Consider the following 20,139-nt stretch of genomic DNA (forward strand, 5'->3'; position numbering starts at 1 on the left):
TATTATATGTAAGTACACTGTAGCTGTCTTCAGACACTCCAGAAGAGGGAGTCAGATCTTGTTAAGGATGGTTGTGAGCCACCATATGGTTGCTGGGATTTGAACTCTGCACCTTTGGAAGAGCAGTTGGGTGCTCTTACCCACTGAGCCATCTCACCAGCCCGGAAGGTGGGTTTCTTAAAACTCAGGAAGTAATGGAAACTCACAAGTCTTGGAAAATTCCTGAAATGTACAAGGCCCCAGAGCCAAGCTCTGGGTTCCATGAGCAGTTAGAGTTCTGGGGAAGACTCTAGGAGCTTCTTCTTAATGTGCAGGAACGTTGCACGACTTTTGTGAGGGGTAGTCCAGGCTGTAGTTGATTTGTAGGTGATATTCTGCCTTTGAGTCATGCCTATTCCTGTCAGTGACCCCTGGCCTGTGACCCCTGACCCACAATCACCCCAATAAGCATGTTAAGCCTCCCTTGGGAGGGAGCATTTCCTTGGTACTTTTGGTGCCTTATTTGGGGTAAACAGACATTTGTTCAAGTGTCCCCAGGAAAAGTCACACAAGTGCCCTTCCCCTGAAGGTCGTGTAATAAGCCAGAAGGCCTGAGTTAGGAGGCTGTAGAACGGAGACCCAGGCTCAGGATGTATCCCAGCCATTGGTCACCCGCCGAGGGCTGCAAGAGCCTGTTACCTCAAAACTCTGTAGACATTCTTGTTGGAGACTGTGTGGGGTCCGGAGCACTCACTCATCCCGTAGATCTCACCAATGGGGATGTCCAGGCTGAGAAAGAACTCTGAGACATCCTGAGAGAGGGGCAAAGCCCCGCTGAAGAAGGCGTGGCAGTTGTCCAAGCCCAGAGAGGTCCTGACCTTTGTGAACACAAGGGCCTTTGCCATGCGGTAATTCATGGGGACGTCTCGCTTCCTGGGAACGGCATCAACAAGGAGATCCAGCTTCAGACAGCAGAGCCTCCTCCATGCTCCCCCACACCCACTATAGGACACTGCCTACCCCAGCATCCGCTTGGTGTTGACCTTCAAGCCAAGCATCTTCGCCCATGCAAACGCCTTCTTTCTCAGGCTGGAGGACCTGGCCACATTTTCCTTGATGGTGTCCTGCATCTTTTCCCAGATGCGTGGCACCCCCATGAAAACCGTAGGCTTCACTTCCTGAAGCGTGTACACCAAGGTGCCCTGTGTGGGATGGAGCAGGTGTACACTGCAGCGCTTTCACGAGCCATGTGCGTCCCTCACATGTCCCTCACGTGTCCCCCTCCCTTCCCTCTAGAGCAGCCTCTGCAGGAGGCCTGGGGAATGACTCTCTGGTTTCAAAGCAGCCAGTCAGACTCAGATTCATCCACCCCACCCCCATATATGCATGTTCGCACATGTGCACCTGTGTGCAAGTGTGCTTGTGTGCACATGTGTATGTATGTGTGTGCATGCGTGTCTGCCTGTGTGCATGTGTGTGTATGTGCAAGAAACATAAAAAAACTGATACACATAACAGGGGATCCACACACATTTTGCATTTATGATCATCCAACTTTTAGCACATGCCTTCTAAGTAGTTCACTGCATCTGGGGAAGGATGTTAATGTACAAAAGCAAAGCCATGCTTGGCCTACAATCCTACTTCTCACTCAACATGAAAATCCACTATAAGTGAAAAACTGCAAGGAAAGAGCAGCTAAAAGAAAACAGGAGAAAAGCTTTGACATAGTGGAGCATAGTGGGAAATCAATAACCTGAACCTCATCAAAGCCAAAGGTTTCCCCCATGCTTCAAAAGACCACAAAGGGAAAACCAAAACCACAAAACCCAAAAAGACAGCCAAAGACCTGGAAGAGGACATTTGCAAATCATGGGATCTGCTAACAATCCATTGCCTCAATATGTAAAGAACCCTTAAAAATCAACATGATTAGATATACAAAGAAAAATGTAAATGCAGAAGATTTGAACAGAAATGAAATCTAAGTGCTCCTCCAATTCTCTCTGGAAAAGAGCAGTCCTCTCAATGATATCAACTAAACTCGGCCTAACAAGATACAGGGGGAGGCTGCAGTCAGGATGTATTGTATGAGAAAAGACTAAAGAAAAAGAAAAACACTGAAGAAAAGAATGAAAAGAAATTAAATCTAAGGGGTCAATGAATCCATGAGAAGTCCAGTATTATCATTAATAACGAAGAAAATGTCAGTGAGGATGGTGACATGCCGCTTCACACCCAGGAGACACGAGGGAGGTTGGTGACATATGTGCTACTTCACACCCGGGAGACACAGTTAGGATGGTGACATATGTGCTGCCACTTCACACCTAGGAGACATGAGTGAGGATGGTGACATATGTGCTGCCACTTCACACCTAGGAGACATGAGTGAGGATGGTGACATATGTGCTGCCACTTCACACCCAGGAGACATGAGGGAGGTTGGTGATATATGTGCTACTTCACACCTGGGAGACACAGTTAGGATGGTGACATATGTGCTGCCACTTCACACTCAGGAGACATGAGTGAGGATGTGACATATTTGCCATTTCACACCCGGGAGACACAAGTGAAGATGGTGACATATGTGCCATTTCATACCCAGGAGACATGAATGAGGATGGTGACATATGTGCCACTTCACACCTGGGAGACGCGAGTGAGGTAGGCACTTTTTAAAATGGATTTATAACTTGCATTAGGAAGCACTGGCAAAGCAGAGAATCTAGTGAGACTATCTCAGACTGATAAAGATGTCCCCAAATGGGAACCTCTGGAGACCCTTGGGCCAGTGAAAACATGCGATACATTCATAGGTGCACAACTCCACACTGAATGCTTACCCTGCATCCTGTCTCATTTTACAAACAAAACACCAAGGGAACAATAACCCACACATGTGGCAGAGGAGGAGGACCGGAGTCCTGAGGCCACTCTGCCTTATTCCCTTGAGAGGAAACCTCTCACTGAACCTTGGGCTTGACTACCAAGCAATCCCCTAGAGATCTCCTGCTCTGTCTGACAGACCACATGCAGCTTAGTACATGAGTGTTCAGGGTTAGAACTCAGGTCCTAAGGTTTGCGCAGCAAGCAGTCTTGGCAGCTGAACTTGCTCTGCAGCATCGGCTATAATAATTATATGGATTGGAAGTTACATGTCCTGGAAGGGACTGTCTCCCACCAGCATGGGTCCCAGTGACAACACTGTAGCAGCTGTGACTTTTTAACCCCAGAGCCATGGGTGTCTGGATTAGCTCCTGTGACTTTTCTTTTTCCTTTCTTTTCTTTATGGCACTTGTGTGGAGGTCAGAGGACAATGGCAGGAATCAGTTCTCTCTTCACCCTGTGGGGTCTGGGTCATACTCTTGTTATCAAGATCAATGGCTGGTGCCTTTACCCTGAGTCATGTTAGTTGTTAGGGACTGCTGTCCAATTTACTTCCAAATGCATTTCATCTTGTGAATAGTGCTGTCAGGAGAGTGTGGTTCTATGTCTGTGTCTGCGAGTGTCTGTGTGTGTCTATGTGTGGCTCTGTGTCTGTGTCTGCGTGTGTCTGTGTGTGTCTTTGTGTGGCTATGTGACGGATTCTGATTGTCTGTGTCTGAGTCTGTCTGTGTCTACAGTGGTTGTGTGTGGTGTTCTGTGTCTGTGTGACACTGTGTGTCTGCATGTGGCATTCTGTGTCTATGTGTGACATTCTGTGTCTGGTCTGTATCTTGTGTCTATTGTTTGTCTCTCTGTTTCTGAGATTGTGTGTCTACAATGTACTCACATACATAGAATAAATAAATCTTTAAAACAAAGAGTTTCATTGATCAGGGTGTTTGTTCACAGTAGAAAACCCTAAGACATATTGTGTGTACATTTCTGTGTTTATTGGTATGTGTGTATTTCTATGCTTATGTTTGTGTGTATTTATGGTTAGTGTTTTTGTCAATTTGACACAAGCTAGAATCACGTGGGAAGAGGACTCCCAATTTAGAAAATGCCTCCACTAGAGTGGGCTGTGGCATGTCTGGGGTGCACTCTCTTGATTGATGGTTGATACAGGAGCACCCATCACGTTGTAGATGGTGACATCTTAGGCTGGTGGTCCTGAGTTCTATAAGAGAGCAGGCTGAGCAAGCCATGAGATCACGCACGCATGCACGTGAACAAGCACACACAAGTATTTTAAAGGGAGAAATTCACAAGGTGGCTTACTAGGTAAAGGCACTTGTCACTAAGCCTGATGACCTGAGTTTGTCCCCAGGACCTTAGGGTGGAAGAGAGCATGAACCCTAATGTGTCCTCTGACTATCACGTGCATGCCATGGCACATACCACCTAATGAATAAATAAATGAATGAAAGAAATGCTGAAAACACACACACTATCAGTGCCACTTGGGCCTCTTGCTGGGCTTGTTCAGAATAGTCTACACAACTGCACTGCAAAGAAAGATAGGACTAAGAGAGTGAACTCAGTTGTTCTCCATGCTGTGGAGTGGAACAGAAAATGAAGATGGAAAAGAAAACTTCTTAGAGTTTGGGCCTGTCCAGTGGACAGGCGATGTCCACCGCCCCCCTCCCCCTACCAAAGGCCACTGGATGCCTGGTGAGGACCTCACCCAGCCTTACTCTGAGTGCATCTGGTTGAGCAAAGAAAGTGAGTCCCCCGATCTTGATGGGGATCCAGATGTCTGTGAGCTGGGCTGCGATGTGACTGAGGGGCAGGTAGCTGACTATTGTATTCTGCTTCCCTGAGATGTGGCTTATCTCCATCTCTTGAGCCATCGCCCCTGCTGTCCACGTGATCTAGAAAACAAGGATAATTTAGAGCTTCTGTGCCTTGCCTGAGGACCACTGTGCACATGTGTATATATGCATGCACATGTGTGTACTTATATGTGCACATACATGTGTATACTTATGTGTGCATGTGTATATTTATGTTTACACAGTGCACATGTGCATACTTATGTGTGCATGTAAGAATGTGTGCACTTGCCAGGCGGTGGTGGTGCATGCCTTTAATCCTAGCACTTGGGAGGCAGAGGCAGGCGGATTTCTGAGTTTGAGGCCAGCCTGATCTACAGAGTGAGTTCCAGGACAGCCAGGACTATACAGAGAAACCCTGTCTCGAAAAAACCAAAAAAAAAAAAAAAAAGAATGTGTGCACTTGTGTGTATGCATGCACATGTGTGTACATATGTGTGCACACATGTGTGCATATGAGGAGGCCTGAGATAGAGAACAGTTAGTTGTCTTCTTCAACTGTTATCTTTTTTTTGTATTGGATATTTTATTTACATTTCAAGTGTTAGCCCCTTTCCAGATTTTCCCCCCAGAAACCCACACCCCATCCCCCCTCCCTCCTGCTTCTATGAAGTTGTACCCCCACCCACCCAACTGTTATCTTATTGTTTTGAAATTTTACTTACTGAGGCTAAAAACACTTGCTGCTGCTACTGTAGAAGCCCCATCCAGTTCCCGGCACCTACAGCACAGCTCAGAGACACCATGAACTCCAACTCAAGGTGATTACTTCTTCTAGCCTCTGAGGGCACCCACAGATGCCTGCTGTCTGTCTGTCTGTCTGTCTGTCTGTCTGTCTGTCTGTCTGTCTCTCTCTCTCTCTCTCTCTCACACACACACACACACACACACACACACACNCACACACACACACACACACACACACACACACACACACACATTTTCCTCAGAGTGTGTACACACCTGGAGGCTAGCTCGCCCTTTTGGGGGGCAGGGTCTTTTCTCGAACCCAGCTCATGTTGCAGTCAGGCTACAAAGCCTAACTCAGCAAGCCTCAGGAACCTTTTGTCTCTGTTCCACTTGAAGCTAGCGTGTCGCAGGTATACGTGTAGTGCTTAGTTGGTTATATAAGTGTGATGGGATCTAAACTTCAGGCCTCGTGACTGAGAAGCAAGCACACCTAACCAATGCACTGTCTCTCCAGCCCCCTCTGACTTTGTCTTTGATACAGGGGCTCTCACTGGAACTGGGGCTCACCGATTTGACAAGGCTGCTGGCCAGTGAGCCCCAGGGTCTTCAGGTCTGCTACCCCAGAGCTGGGATCAGAAACCATACATCACCAGGCCTGAGTTTTTATGTGGGTGTTGGGATTGAACTCAGGTCTGCGTGTTTGCAATAAGGTCATCTCCCAGCACTTGCTCAACCTTTTGGCATCTGTGACACACTACTGTAATCACACTGGTGGATATAGGAGGCTCCCTGGGGCTTGGTGGCTGACCAGCCTGACCATACAGGTGAGCATCAGGTTCAGTGAGTGACCCTGTCCCCAGACAGGAGGTAGATAGAGAGTGATTGGAGGGAGACGCCCTTCACGTGAATAGCAACACGGTTCCAAAGGTACAGGCCCAGCCCACAAGGCTAGGGGTTCCTCTTTGTGATGGTTAATCTAGAATGTCAACCTGCAGCGTCTGAGAGATGGCTGAGCTGCTGAAGCTCTTCCCACACAAGTGTGAAGACTGGATGGAGCTCAGGGCTCCAGAGCCTCGTCTGCTGTGTGGGCATCTTAGGGTTTCTTCTGTTGTGATGACATATGACCAAAGCAAGCTGGGTAGAAAGCATTTGTTTGGTTTACACTTCCACATTACTGTTCATGACCAAAGGAAGTCAGGACAGGAACTCACACAGGGCAGGAACCTGGAGGCAGGAGCCAATGCAGAGGCCATGGAGGGTGCCGCTTACTGGCTTGCTCCCCATGACTTGCTCAGCCTGCTTCTTATAGAACCGGGGACCAGCAGCCCAGGGATGGCAGCAGGGGACCACCAGCCCAGGGGTGGCACCAGCCACAGTGGGCTGGGCCCTCCCACATCCATCACTAATTAAGAAAATGCCCCCACAGGCTTGCCTGCAGCTGATTTTATGAAGGCATTTTGGGAATGGAGGCGCTCTCATCTCAGATGACGCTAGCTTATGTCAAGTTAACATAGAACTCTTCAGCACAGTGCATGCGCAGTCACTGGCCGTCCCAGACACTTGGTGGGGGGAGACAAAGGGCTACCCCCAGAACAGTCTGAACCTGTGATCCTGAGTCCAAGTGGGAGGCCTGACTCCATAAATAAGACAGGGGATCAGACAAGAAAGACAGCAGTGGCAGGTGTTGGCCTCCAGAGGTCTGCACACAAGTGTTCTCACAAGCAAGCTATCATCCCAGCACTCAGGAGGCTGAGGCAGAGGGATCAGGAGTTCAAGGTCAGCCTCAGCTACACCACAAGTTTGAGGCCAGTGTGGGCCATGTGACAACCTGTTTCCAAACAAACAACTGAATCAAAACAAAATGAACCAACCAGGCCAGTGAAGGTGAAATGTCTTGGGTGAAATGCTTGCTCTACCCAGTACCTGAGAGCCAGTTCTCAGAGTCCATGCGGCGGCATGCCTCAGTAGTCCCAGCATTGGAGAGGTGGTCCAGGCGGACAGCCAGCCAACCTGCCTGCCCGGACTACTGGGGGCCAGGCCATTGAGAGACCCTATCTCAAAGAATCCTAGATAGACACCCCTGAGGGACCATAGCCAAGGTTGTCTCTGGCTTATACACACACACACACATATGCACGCACACACACACATATTCTCACACACACACACACACACAGAGAAAAAGAGAGAGAGAGGCACATTCACACAAACACACCAGATAGAAACCATGAAACCAATTCCCATTTCACAGACAGGAAAACTGAGGCATGGTGCTGCCAGTTTCCTTGTCCTTGCCCAGTTTTGGTCTGGACCCAGGTCTACACCCAAGCTTCCAGTTCCACCAACTGCCCAGTTCTCCATGGGGAAAGACCCACATAGACTTTACACATGCCTCTAGTTGCCTGTTTTGGGGCTCAGAAGGAGCCCACGTAAGAGCTGCTCCAGAGGGCCCCAGCTTACATTGTCATGACTCAGCAGCACGCCTTTGGGGGTCCCTGTGGTCCCAGAGGTGTAGAGGATGACAGCACACTGGTTGGCCTTCTGGCTCAGGATGACCCGATCCAGCTGGATATTTGGGATGGCATTACCTAGCTCCATGAAGTCATGCCACTGTGGATGGGAAGGTGGGTGGAGGGTGAGGACCCGGCTGGCGCGTGCTGAGACTCCAGCCTGACTCACCCCGACTCCAGTGGGCTCACCCCAAGGCAGGTTGCCAGCAGAGATTGGCAGAAGGACCAAGGGCTGGGAGAGCTCTCAGAAACGCCCCATTCCACCCTGACTAGCTTCTGACCACTGCCCGTGCGCTGATGGGCCTGTGAGCTCGGACGGGCCTCTTCTATAATACAGAAAGCTAGCCCTTTCTTTAGGTAGTCCCAAACAGTGACTGACTGACTGTGCTGTGGTCTTGGGCAAGCAGCTGCTCTCTCCTGACCCAGCCCTCTGGTGTATCTGCAATCCTTAAGGACAACACCAGCTGTAAATAACAAAAGCCTGTCCCTCAAATAGCTTAAACAGAAGATTTTTAGACTTAAATTTAATGACTTATTTGGGGATGCATGTATAGAAGTCAGTTCTCTCCTTCCACTGATTGTGTGAGTTCCCCGGACCAAGCTCCAGGTCACCAGGTGTGGCAGCAAGCCACTTTCCCAGTCCTCTTGAAGGCTGGCCCCTCCAGGAGGCACTGACCCTTGAAAAGAGCTCCCATCCCTTTCCTGAGTTCAAGTCTCACGGCTTCCCCAACATCTGACATTGCTACCAACTAGATGGCTCTGACTCCACCCCAGAAGTCATCCCTGATTGGAGGAAGCCGAGTAGTTTTCATCAGTCTAGGTGCCAGTGATTAGGCAGGATTTGGGGCATATGACTTCAGTCACAGTGAAGATGAAGAAGTTAGCAGCAAATGAAGATTTCCTATTGCCTAGACTTGTCACCACAGATGTGGCCACAGGATCATTGGTGCGGGTGGGAGAGGCCTGAAGAGCCAGGAGATTAGTGACAAAAAAGAAAAACAAAACAACAACAACAAAAAACCAACAACAACAACAAAAAAAAAAACCCAGAGGGTGTGAAGTCCTGGTTGCAGCCCTGCGTGAAGCCCACATTCTGAGCTGTAATTAAAGAGACTGACAAATGACCTTCCTGGCTCAAGACATTCGGGTTGGGCTTTTGTTGTGTGAAAGCAATGGCACCATTTAGGTTCAAAGTGGGCAGCTCAGAGGACTGGGGTACAGAGCCTAACAAGGGGGTTCCATCCCTACACTAAATCCTAAGACTGGCAAGACTAAGTCCCAGCACATAGGAGGCTGAGGCAGGATGCTGTCAAGTTTTAGGCTAGCCTGGGCTACGAATTCAAGACTAGCCTGGGGTATCTATCTCCACTGATATTTTATAGGGTCTCCAATCCACTGCAGAGTAGGTAGATGCCATGCATGTAACAGAATCATCCCCTGTCAGTGTCCCCACTGAGAGGCACTCTCATCCGCAGGGATCTCGGCATAACCTAGTCATTGGACTTGCCGTTTACTACGGGGAGGATGCTGCTGCCACCTAGTGGCTGGAGGCCAGAACCACTGCTCTAAGACTATCGCTTCCAAGGGTCCTCTGCCCCAAACTCAACAGTCTCAAGACTGAAGAATGTGATCAGGATACCTCTAAGGAGGTTTGTTTTTTCTTTCCCCCTGAAACACATCCTTAAGGTTGAACCAAGAATCACACACGAGGCAAGAAGACACCAGCCCCTCACTGGAGGTTTCTAGGCAGCAGTGCTCTTCTGAGCCACAGCCCCAGGCCTATTTATTTTAATAGAGGGTTTTAGTGGTTGCTCATGCTGGCCTTAAACTCACAGTCTCCCTGTCTCAACCTTCCTCGTAGTTAGGACGGCAGGCTTGTGCCCCCAGCCTTGCTTCAAAGATGAATTTTAAAGTGATCCAAGACTTAGGATACTGTTGCTGTAGTGACACGAGACCTCAAATGACCTGTGCTGGTGCCTGAAAGACCCAGCAGCTAGAGGAAACATTTGCAAATCTTAATACATGTAGCTAAAAATAGCCAAAAATAAAATTATAATACATTATGGCTGTTTGGTTGGAGTCTGCGGCTTGCCCCTGCACAAGCTGGGAAACCCTATCTGCGCTCTTTCGCCCAACCCATCTTCACTGAAAAGCTCTGAGCCAGAAGCTCAGTTCCGCATTTCCGGCAGCCGATGTAACTAGCTGTTCTAAAACGGCAGGCCACTCAAGAGCCCGCCCAGGAGCCCAGCTTCTGACCGTACTCAGGCACAGTCCCAGCTTGTAAGCGAAACGTTTCTGTACACCGTGTAAAGTTTACCCTTGTGTTATTCAAAAGCTGATTTCTCTGCCCTCAATCTGGACGCCGCAAGGCTTTGTGATACTTATGTTAAGAATCTCCCTTCTCAACTTTGTGTGAACAATTCTCACCATTTATTCTCAGCCTTGTCAATAAATGCTGATCAACCAATGGCTGGGCAGAATAGGAGACTAAGGCGGGAGATCTGCCAGCCAGAGGAAAGAGGGAGGGAGATTCAGATCAGCAAGGAGGATGGAGGTTTGGAGCCACGAGGAAGAGGTACGGAGAGAGATCACCGAAACACACCTGAAGCCCAAAGAGTCAGATCAACAAGAATATGCCAGTATCCTGGGATGGGGATGGAGGTGGCCAGATTAGCACAGAAAGTAAAGACAGATCACCTAACTGCTCAGCTATTGAGGTGTCGTTTTAAATAAATCAATGTTTTTATGTGTGGTTACAGGAGAATAGCGTAAGGTAAAGAAATACAGCTACCGATTAATTCACTGCTACATTATACTAAAGATATTTTCACTTCCACCAACTCCTGGCTAACACCCCATCAGCCCTCACCTGGGAACTATAAAACCTCCCTGTCTTAGCCCATGTGCATGACTGCCTCAGCCGCTAGCCTATGGGGCTGCTGAACCCACCCAAGATTTGCGCCAATTAAACCTACATTTATGGGCTGGTGAGATGGCTCAGCGGGTAAGAGCACTGACTGCTTTACCGAAGGTCCTGAGTTTAATTCCCAGCAGCCACATGGTGGCTCATAACCACCTGTAATGAGATCTGATGCCCTCTTCTGGTGTGTCTGAAGATAGTTACAGTGTACTTATGTATAATAATAAGTAAAGAAATCTTTAAAAAAAACAAACAAACCCTACATTTATCTGCTTTTCATCTGCTCTGATCTGGCCTAAATCTGCGTCACTATGACAGACAAACCTACTAACGACTCAGACATAAGTATAATATTAAAATAATGAGTTATACATTCAGAAATTTTGGGGAAATTAGGTCTTAAGTGTTATCTCTGAAAAGTTTATTATTTTTGGGCTGGTGAGATGGCTCAGCGGGTAAGAGCATGGACTGCTCTTCTGAAGGTCCTGAGTTCAAATCCCAGCAACCACATGGTAGCTCAAACCATCCTTAAGGAGATCTGACTCCCTCTTCTGGAGTGTCTGAAGACAGCTACAGTGTACTTACATATAATAAATAAATAAAATCTTTTTAAAAAAAGTTTAATATTTTCATTTTATGTTTGTTTGTTTGAGACAGAGTCTCTCTATGTATCGCTGGCTGTCCTGGAACTCACTGTGTAGACCAGATCTGCCAGGTTGCCTCTGTCTCCTGAGTGCTGGAACTAAAGGCGTGTGCCATCATGCCTGACTTGTCCTGGAATTCTTGGTCTTGACCTCACAGTAATCCTCCTGACTCTAGCTGCCAAGTGCTGGGTGGGATTAGAGGTATGGCAATTGGTTTTGGGTTTTGTTGTTGTTGTTGTTGTTGATTGTTTGTTTTGCTTTTTGTTTTTAAAGATACCTGTTAGTCGTCTTGATTAAAACTATTAGGTTGATCTGGGCAGCGGTGGTGCACGCCTTTAATCCCAGCACTGGGGAGGCAGAGGCAGGCGGATTTCTGAGTTCGAGACCAGCCTGGTCTACAGACTTAGTTCCAGGTTAGCCTAGGGCTACACAGAGAAGCCCTGTCTTGAAAAACCAAACCAAACCAAACCAAACAACCATAACAACATCTATTAGGTTGCAGCACTGAGCAGACAGCTCAAGCCGGACGGGTCACCTGAGTTTGCTCCCTAGGACCTACATGGTGGAAGAGAGGCAGCCTGTCTGACCTTCCCACAGGCTCTGACATATATATATATTCCTAACAAAAGTCACTGCAATAAGATTAGTAAAAAATAGAGAGAAAAATTATATACTAAGTTATAAATATGATAAAGAACATGGGCCTGTCTCGAAAAGATAAAACATGCAAATACATACATGCAGTTTTCCCCTTGGCAGTTAAAAATAAGGTTTTAAATAACATGTATTAATCCACTTAGTCTTCAATTTGGGATTTCTTTTCAACTACTTTCATTCTCTGACACGCACACAGTAATGACTTTCTGCCTTCATCTACCGGTTTTGGGCTGAGGAATCACACCAAGTACCAGGAAGCACCTGCCGCTCATCTCTGCAACACTGTTCCTGTGGCCCTGCCCATTTCCTTCCCTAGAGTGGCCCCTTTGCACAACTATTCCTGGAGTCCCCGCCCACTCACTACACATTTCCCTGTGCGGGCCCCACCTGCTACCACAGGCTGACTCAAGCCCCCTCAAGCTTCTCCCCTGCAGACCCTACCCACATGCCCTGCCACTCCCACAGAACCCTTCCCGCCCACATGCCCTGCCCCACAGATCCCGCCCCTCCCACAGGCACACCCTCCCACACTCACCGAGTACAGGTTTGTGATGTTTTCCATCAAGGGCAGCTTGTACTGCACAATGGCTTTTACGGTCTCCATCTTGCCTGGTGGAATCTGAAAGAGTTCCCTGTGGGCTCAGGGTACTAGGGCACAGGGTCCACAGCACACCACTGCCTGGGGGCACCGAGTTCAGATCCCAGCACTCAAGTCATGCCTTCTCATAAAGGCACCTTGCCTGTAAGTCTGATGGCTGGAGTTCAGTCCCTGGGAGAGCCGCACGGTGGGCGAGACGTGCGGAACCTACCAAGCTTTCCCCTACCCTGGGCACATACACACAGTACATACGTACATAAATTCAATTTTTAACCAAAGAAAGTAATTTGTAAAAATAAAGGTTAGGGCTAGCCGGGCGTGGTGGCGCACGCCTTTAATCCCAGCACTCGGGAGGCAGAGGCAGGCGGATTTCTGAGTTCGAGGCCAGCCTAGTCTACAAAGTGAGTTCCAGGACAGCCAGGGCTACACAGAGAAACCCTGTTTCGAACCCCACCCCCCAGAAAAGGTCATCCTCAGTTCCACGGTGAGCTGGAGACCAGCCTGGGCTCCACAAGACATAGTTTCAAAACCAAGGCAGCTTACAGGTTGGCAACCACGAGTCAAAGGGAGCTGCCGCACATGGCCATAGCCTTCAGTCGTCAGAAGAAATTCACTGGGGACACATGATCCACACTTAGACCATGGGTGGACAGACGTGTCCCTAGTGATGCCTCTAGGTACTGTTTGATCCAAGTCTGACAAGAAGGACCCCTTATTTATTTATTTATCTGCCTGTGCACGTCTGTCTGGCCATAGGTCCTGTCCCTGCCACCCTCCCAGGCCCCCGATGACCAAGTGTAAGCTGAACAATGTCTGGCCAGCTGGGTTCTCCTCCCAAGGACCTTCACCCTGCCCAACCTAGGCGACTGCTGGGCGTCTGTGCGCATGTGAGAGAAACAGAGGATGTCTCCGGAACATCCATATAACAGGAAAATAAAAATAAACGCTACAAGAACGGGAAGAGGAGCCAGGTTCCACTGCACACACAGAAACAAACAAAAGGGAAAAATTTCACTGTCAATCAAGTGGGTGTGTCGTGTAAGTTCAGAACACAACAGTGTGACAACATGGCTGAAGAGGGCCAAGAGGAGGCGTGTGCTCAGGGCACATCAGCTTCATAGCAGAAGCAGTCTCTTCTTTACTTTTTTTTTTTTTTTTTTTTTGTTGTTTCTTTTTTTTTTTTTTTTTTTTTTAGATGTCATGATGTAGCTAAGGCTACTCTGGAACTTTCTCTGTAGCCCAGGCTTGCCTCAAACTTGCAGCGAATCCTCCTGGTTCAGTCTGCCAAGTGCAGAGACCAAAGACATGTGTATATGTGCACATCTGTGTGAAGGCTTACAGAGTCAGCCTCCTCTGTACCTCCTCAGCCACCCTCCATGCTGGGTGAGAACACTGGGCCTCCACTGACCTGCTGGTTGCAGTGAGGCAGGAGGGCTGGCTGGCCAGTGCGCCCTGGACACCCACCCACCTCCCCAGTGCTGGAGTTACTGGTGCCTCAATGCTTTGGCCTCCAGTGAATGCAGGTCTTGGAAGGCTGGGAAGTGAGGCCAGCTGATAGGCCTGGGAGTCCAACCTCCCCCCCCCCCCTTACCCTGCTTCCCCCTCAAAAGCAGGTTTTTCTAGAGGGCTTTTGTGGAAACCCCTCAGCTAGCAGCCGGGCACTCACCGACAGGATTTTCTGCAGCTGTTGGTCATTCTCCACTATCAAGATACTCACGTTGGCCTGCTGGATGACGTACTGGCAGGCCTCAGCCGAGTTGGTGGCATAAATACCAACACAGAGGCCCCTGGGGACACAAGACTTGCTCACTTGCACATCGGCTATGGACTTTTGAAAGAAATGATTCTTTCAAAATGTGGGTATTTTGTCTGCATGTGTGTCTCTGCATGTTTACAGTGCCTGGATCCCTAGAACTGGAGTTACAGGTGGTTGTGAGCTGCCATGATGGTACTGGTAATTGAACCTGGGTCCTCTGCAAGAGGAGCCAGTACTCTAAACAGGATACTTTCTCTCTCTCTCTCTCTCTCTCTCTCTCTCTCTCTCTCTCTCTCTCTCTCTNNNTCTCTCTCTCTCTCTCTTTCTCTCCCTTTTTCTTTCTTTCTTTCTTTCTTTCTTTCTCTTTCTCTCTCTCCCTTTTTCTTTTCTTTTTCTTTCTTTCTTTTCTCTTTCTTTCTTTCTTTTTCTCCCTCTCTCTCTTCCTTCCATCCTTCCATCCTTCCATCCTTCCCCTCTCTCTCTTTCTTTCCTTGTTTTTTCAAGACAGGGTTTCTCTGTGTAGCCCTGGCTGTCCTGGAACTCACTCTGTAGACCAGGCTGGCTTTGAACTCAGAAATTTGCCTGCCTCTGCCTTCCAAGTGCTGGGATTAAAGGCGTGCGCCACCACCGCCCGGCACAGAATTCTTTAGTTACATGTGTGGATGTGGTGGCTCATGCCACAGTGAGCACATGGAGATCAGAGGAGGAGCCGGTGGGTCGTCCCTCCAGCCACTCTGGTGGACCCAGGGCATGGAACTGAGGTCATTGGGTTTTTCCTAAGTGCCTTTGTCTGCTGAGCCACCGTCTTCCCAGCCGGTGCTAGTCTTGAGTACAAGCAAAAGAAACTTATTCTGCGTACTACCGCCTTTTCAGACTCCGGTTAATCATAGAGAGAAACTAAATTCAAGGTCCCAAGCCCTAGGGAGGTTGGAGACTCCCCAGTAACTGAGCAGCTTACTCAGTTGTGGGGGCCCAGGCGTCTCCATAACATCTCGTCTTGCTGGCAGCGTCAGACCGAGCTTGTGTGCCAAGGCCAGGGAACCTACTCCTATTCTGATTGATGGAAACTCCCATTCTCCACCCTTTATGTCAAAATATGATTGGACAATGCTACAGCCCCCCCCCCTGCTCCCCCGTGCTTAATGGTTTCATCTTTAAATATGCTGTACAACATCCCTTCAGAGTCCTAGTTCTGCAGCCTGGTCGATCAGTCGTGGCTTGATTACAATAAGTTCTTGTCATCGGGATTGACCTGGTGTTTGAGTTAACGTTGGATTTATGTCAGATTTAAGCCACAATAGTCAGCGTTGTATGTAGGTCTTTGCACTGGCACCCTAAGACCGTTAACAACCCTGCTGGCTGTGAGGCTTAACAAGAATCACTCTTGCACAGAGCCTCAAACCCTCAGCTCCCCAACACCACCTCCATTGGAGGTCTCCAGCTCTGAGAGCTAGGCCCAGGCTGGTGAATGCTCAGTGGTTAGAGCACTGGACACTCTTTCAGGGAACCCCAGTTCAGTTCCCAGCACCCATATACCTAACAATGACCTGTAACTCCAGTCCCAGGGGATCTGATTCCCATACCCCTTTCTGGCCTCTGTAGACTCACATGCATATATACATCATGTATCTACATACATATGTGCACCCTCACATATGCACAAATCCACAAATTTTAAGACATTATTTTTTAAGAGATGAGGCCAAGGTTGGAAAGGGTATTAACTCTCAGCCTTGGCTTCTGAATTCGGCTTTGTAGTGAGCAGCTGGTGGCAGTGGTCTGTCAACACAGTGAACCAAAGAGTGGAACATACCCAGCCAAGATAGTGCCCAGAGCAGCAATGACCCACTCGACCGAGTTAAAGCCCAGGATGCCGACACAGTGGAAGCGTTGCAGGCCGAGCTAGAAGGAACAGAACCACAAGAAAGATGCATCAGTTCTCCTCGGGCATGCCCACTCAAGATCTGACCATTAGGAGTCGAGAAAAACAGAGAAGCAGCTGCAGCAAGTGAAGAGCCACTGTCCAGCCTGAGGTTGGGGTGTAGTGAGCTTTGCTTGCATCCTTCTGGTCTTCATTTCCCACCTACTTTACTTCCACTTGTGAAGTCCACGGGGTGTGGGATGCCCTGCTTAGCCATTATTATTTCTTCAGTGGATAGGAGGCACATCCACTTGGCTGCACAGCCATTCCCACTCCCCACCTCCAGAACCTCCCATCCTCTGCACATGAATCTCTGAGCCCATTCAACATTAACTCCATCCCCGCAGTGGGCCCCATAGCTCTAGGAACCCCTCGGCAATGAGATGCTGCAGTGTGCGTCCTCTGTGTGAGTTTCCCAGCAGTGAGAATCCTGTCCCCGAGGTCCTTTCATGTGTCAGAGTTCCCTGTTTTCAAGGCTAGGAAGTAAATTCACACACGCTGGGAGAGTAGGAAGAGTTCTTAGCTGCTGAGCTGCCACTCCAGCCCCAAACCTTTTAAAAATTACAAGCCAGGTGGTGGTGGGGCCAGCCTTTAATCCCAGCACTCGGGAGGCAGAGGCAGGCAGATTTCTGAGTTCGAGGCCAGCCTGGTCTACAAAGTGAGTTCCAGGATAGCCAGGGCTATACAGAGAAACCCTGTCTCGAAAAAAAAAAAATTACATTTATTTACTGTGATGGTTTGAATGAAAACGGCTCACATGGGCCTTTTGCCTGAATGATTGGTTCCCAGTAAGGGAAACTGTTTGGGAACAATTAGAACTGTGGCCTTGTTGGAGGAGGTGTGTCACTGGGGTAGGCTTTGGGGGTTCAAAAGGTCAAAAGCAGAGCCAGCCTCCCCCTTCCTTTTTCTGCCTACTGCCTAGGGATTAGAATGTAAAGCTCTCAGCTACTGCTTCAGCACCATGCCTGCCTACTTCCTGCCATGATGGTAATGGACTAACCCTCTGAAACTGTAAGGAAGCCCCAATTAAATGCTTCCCTTTATCTATCTATCTATCTATTTAATTTTGGTTTGGTTTTTCAAACTCAGAAATCTGCCTGCCTCTGACTCCCAAGTGCTGGGATTATTAATTTTTTCAAGATTTATTTATTATTATAAATAAGTACGCTGTAGCTGTCTTCAGATACACCAGAAGAGGGCGTCAGATCTCATTACAGATGGTTGTGAGCCACCATGTGGTTGCTGGGATTTGAACTCAGGAGTTTCAGAAGAGCAGTCGGTGCTCTTAACCACTGAGCCATCTCTCCAGCCCAAATGCTTCCCTTTAGAAGGCTTGCTCTGTCATGTTGTCTCTTCACAGCAATAGTACAGTGACTTAGATAGAAGGTGGTACCAGGAGTGCGGTACTGCCATGTGGGATTTTGGTTACAGAAAATGGTTGAAATGGAACTTAATGGGCCTTCCTAGTAGGATCTTGGAAAACAGTGGTTCGGGGAGACTACAGACTATAGAGGTCCAGCTCAAGAGGTTTCAGAGAGAAAGAATATAAGCAACAGAGCTAGAGACCGTTCTTATGATATTTTGGCAAAGAATATGGCTGTGTTTTAGCCCTTGTCTAAGAACCTGCCTGAGGCTAAATGGAAGAGTTTTGGATTAATGGCCTCGGCAGAGGAGATCAAAACGTCCTGGGCGTGACCGTCACGTGGTTGCTAGTGTTCCATCTTATACAAATTATGATCTAACAGCGCAAGCACAGCAGAGAGAAATACAAGAGCAGCACCAGGGAGTGTCCTGTGCTCCAGGACACGAGAAGCTTCAAGGAAAGCCTGCTTCGGAATCCTGGAAGCTCTGACAGGAAAATGCCTAAGGAATTCAAGGAAGGCTTACACACTTTGAAAGTGGTGAGACTGGAATAGACTGTGTGCTGCCTTACAGACAATTCTGCTAGGCTCCTCCCAACAGCTACCTAGCAACAGCTGATGTCAGCAGCAGCCACTACTACCTGCTCTATACTCCATCCCCTTCCTCTTCCTCCTCCTCTTCCTCCTCTCCCTTCTCCTCCTCCCCCTGCTCCTCTCTCTCTCTCTCTCTCCCTTCTCATTCTCTCTCTCTCTCTCTCCCTTCTCATTCGCTCTTTCTCTCTCCCTTCTCATTCTCTCTTCCTCTCTGTCCCCACATGTTCCTAGCCAGCCTCTCTTTTTCTCTCTCTGCACCTCTCTGTCCCTACTTGCTCTGCATTGAGCCCTTTTCCAGGTCCTGCTAGACTCTGTCCCCCCACGCCCCCTCCCAGTAAACGTCCCTTAAATCAGGTTTGTATCACGGTGTGATCCCTCAGGGAGAGACCTTGGCATGGGCCTGCCAGGTAGCCCCTCCCCAGTGCAATGTGGACCACACATCCCACCATGCTCCCCACCATCATGATAATGGACTAAATGTGCTAAACTGTAAGCCAGCCTCAATTAAAAATTTTTCTATAAAAAATTAATAATTATATATATAATTTATTTATATAAACTTATATATAAAATTTTCTTTTATAAGTTGCCTTGGTCGTGATGTCTCCTCACAATAGAACAGTAACTAAAACAGTGTCTTCTGTAGCTCAGGCTGGACTCTGGCTCACTGTGTTGCCAAGGCTGGCCTTAAACTCCTGGCCCTCCTGCCCTTACCTCCTGAGAAAGAATGGCAGGCGTGTACCATCACACCTAGTTTTATGTGGTGCTAGGAATTGGAACCCCAGATCTTGTGCTTGTAGGAGATCACTCTGACCACTGGGGCCCAGCACCAACTTTCTTTCCTTTTAGTTCATTTTCTGAGACGGTGACTCACCTTGTACCCCATGCTAGCTTGGAACTCAGGTCCATCCTGCGTCAGCTTCCTGTATGCTGGGACTCCAGGTCTCCCATACCAGGCTCTGTAGAGCATGGCTTCTGACTGAGGGGGAGGGGAGCGTCTCACCTTGATCAGAGACTTGGCTGCCTTTCGACACACTTCATAGTACTGGCTGAATGTCAGCGTGTCCCACTTTTTGCCATTCTTCGAGGCTAGGGCCGGGTAAGCGCCGAATCGTTCAGCAGATTCCTGAAACAGCTCAGGGATGGTCATCGGGGTCTCGTGGCCTGGACCGTGCTTGGACAGCCTCAGGAGCACTTCTCCATCACAGTGAGTGCTCCACAGCCTGGGGACAGCTGTAAGAGTCATGGGTAAGTAGTGCTTCTGTAATGGAACAGGGAGGGGGGGACCCTGTATACCCTGAGTCAATGCTCTATAGCTTAGCCACAGCCTCAGCCTTCATGGGTATTTTCAAAATGCTTTTATATTTATTGATGTATTGCCTGAGTGTGTCTGTGCACTGTGCACTTGCAGTGCCCACTGAGACCAGAAGAAGGTGTAGCAGGAGTTCCTCACCATTGCATGGCATCTCCAGCAGCCCTCCCCCTGCCCCCCCCCGAGATTTCCATTCAAAGGGCTGGACATCTCAGAGGGCAGAAGTACTCACCAGCAGCAGGCTGCTGAGCTGAGCTGAGGCCTCAAAAAGCACATAGGGGAAGGAGAGAACCAGCCCCTGAAAGTTGCCCTCTGACCTCTACATATGCACTGAGACGTGTCCCACCCTCAAAAACAAAGAAATACATGTAATTATTATTTTTTTTTTTTTAAAAAAAAGAGGGGCTGGAGAGATGGCTCAGTGGGTAAGAGCA

The 20,139-nt window shown here is 48.6% G+C and overlaps 1 protein-coding gene across 1 annotated transcript in view; it reads right to left on the reverse strand.

Moving 5' to 3' along the window:
- Positions 1-20,139, reverse strand: part of Acsbg2 (acyl-CoA synthetase bubblegum family member 2) — a 28,495-nt gene that overhangs the window by 3,840 nt on the left and 4,516 nt on the right. The window contains exons 2-9 of the mRNA XM_021218425.1: positions 19,397-19,626; positions 16,331-16,419; positions 14,428-14,548; positions 12,699-12,782; positions 7,893-8,042; positions 4,605-4,781; positions 1,000-1,181; positions 679-912 (exon numbers count right to left, since the gene is read on the reverse strand). Coding sequence (XP_021074084.1) covers positions 679-912; positions 1,000-1,181; positions 4,605-4,781; positions 7,893-8,042; positions 12,699-12,782; positions 14,428-14,548; positions 16,331-16,419; positions 19,397-19,626 — 1,267 coding nt within the window. The remainder of the gene's footprint in view (positions 1-678; positions 913-999; positions 1,182-4,604; positions 4,782-7,892; positions 8,043-12,698; positions 12,783-14,427; positions 14,549-16,330; positions 16,420-19,396; positions 19,627-20,139) is intronic.

Source organism: Mus pahari, chromosome 18 (assembly GCF_900095145.1).
Source record: "Mus pahari chromosome 18, PAHARI_EIJ_v1.1, whole genome shotgun sequence".
NCBI lineage: Eukaryota > Metazoa > Chordata > Mammalia > Rodentia > Muridae > Mus > Mus pahari.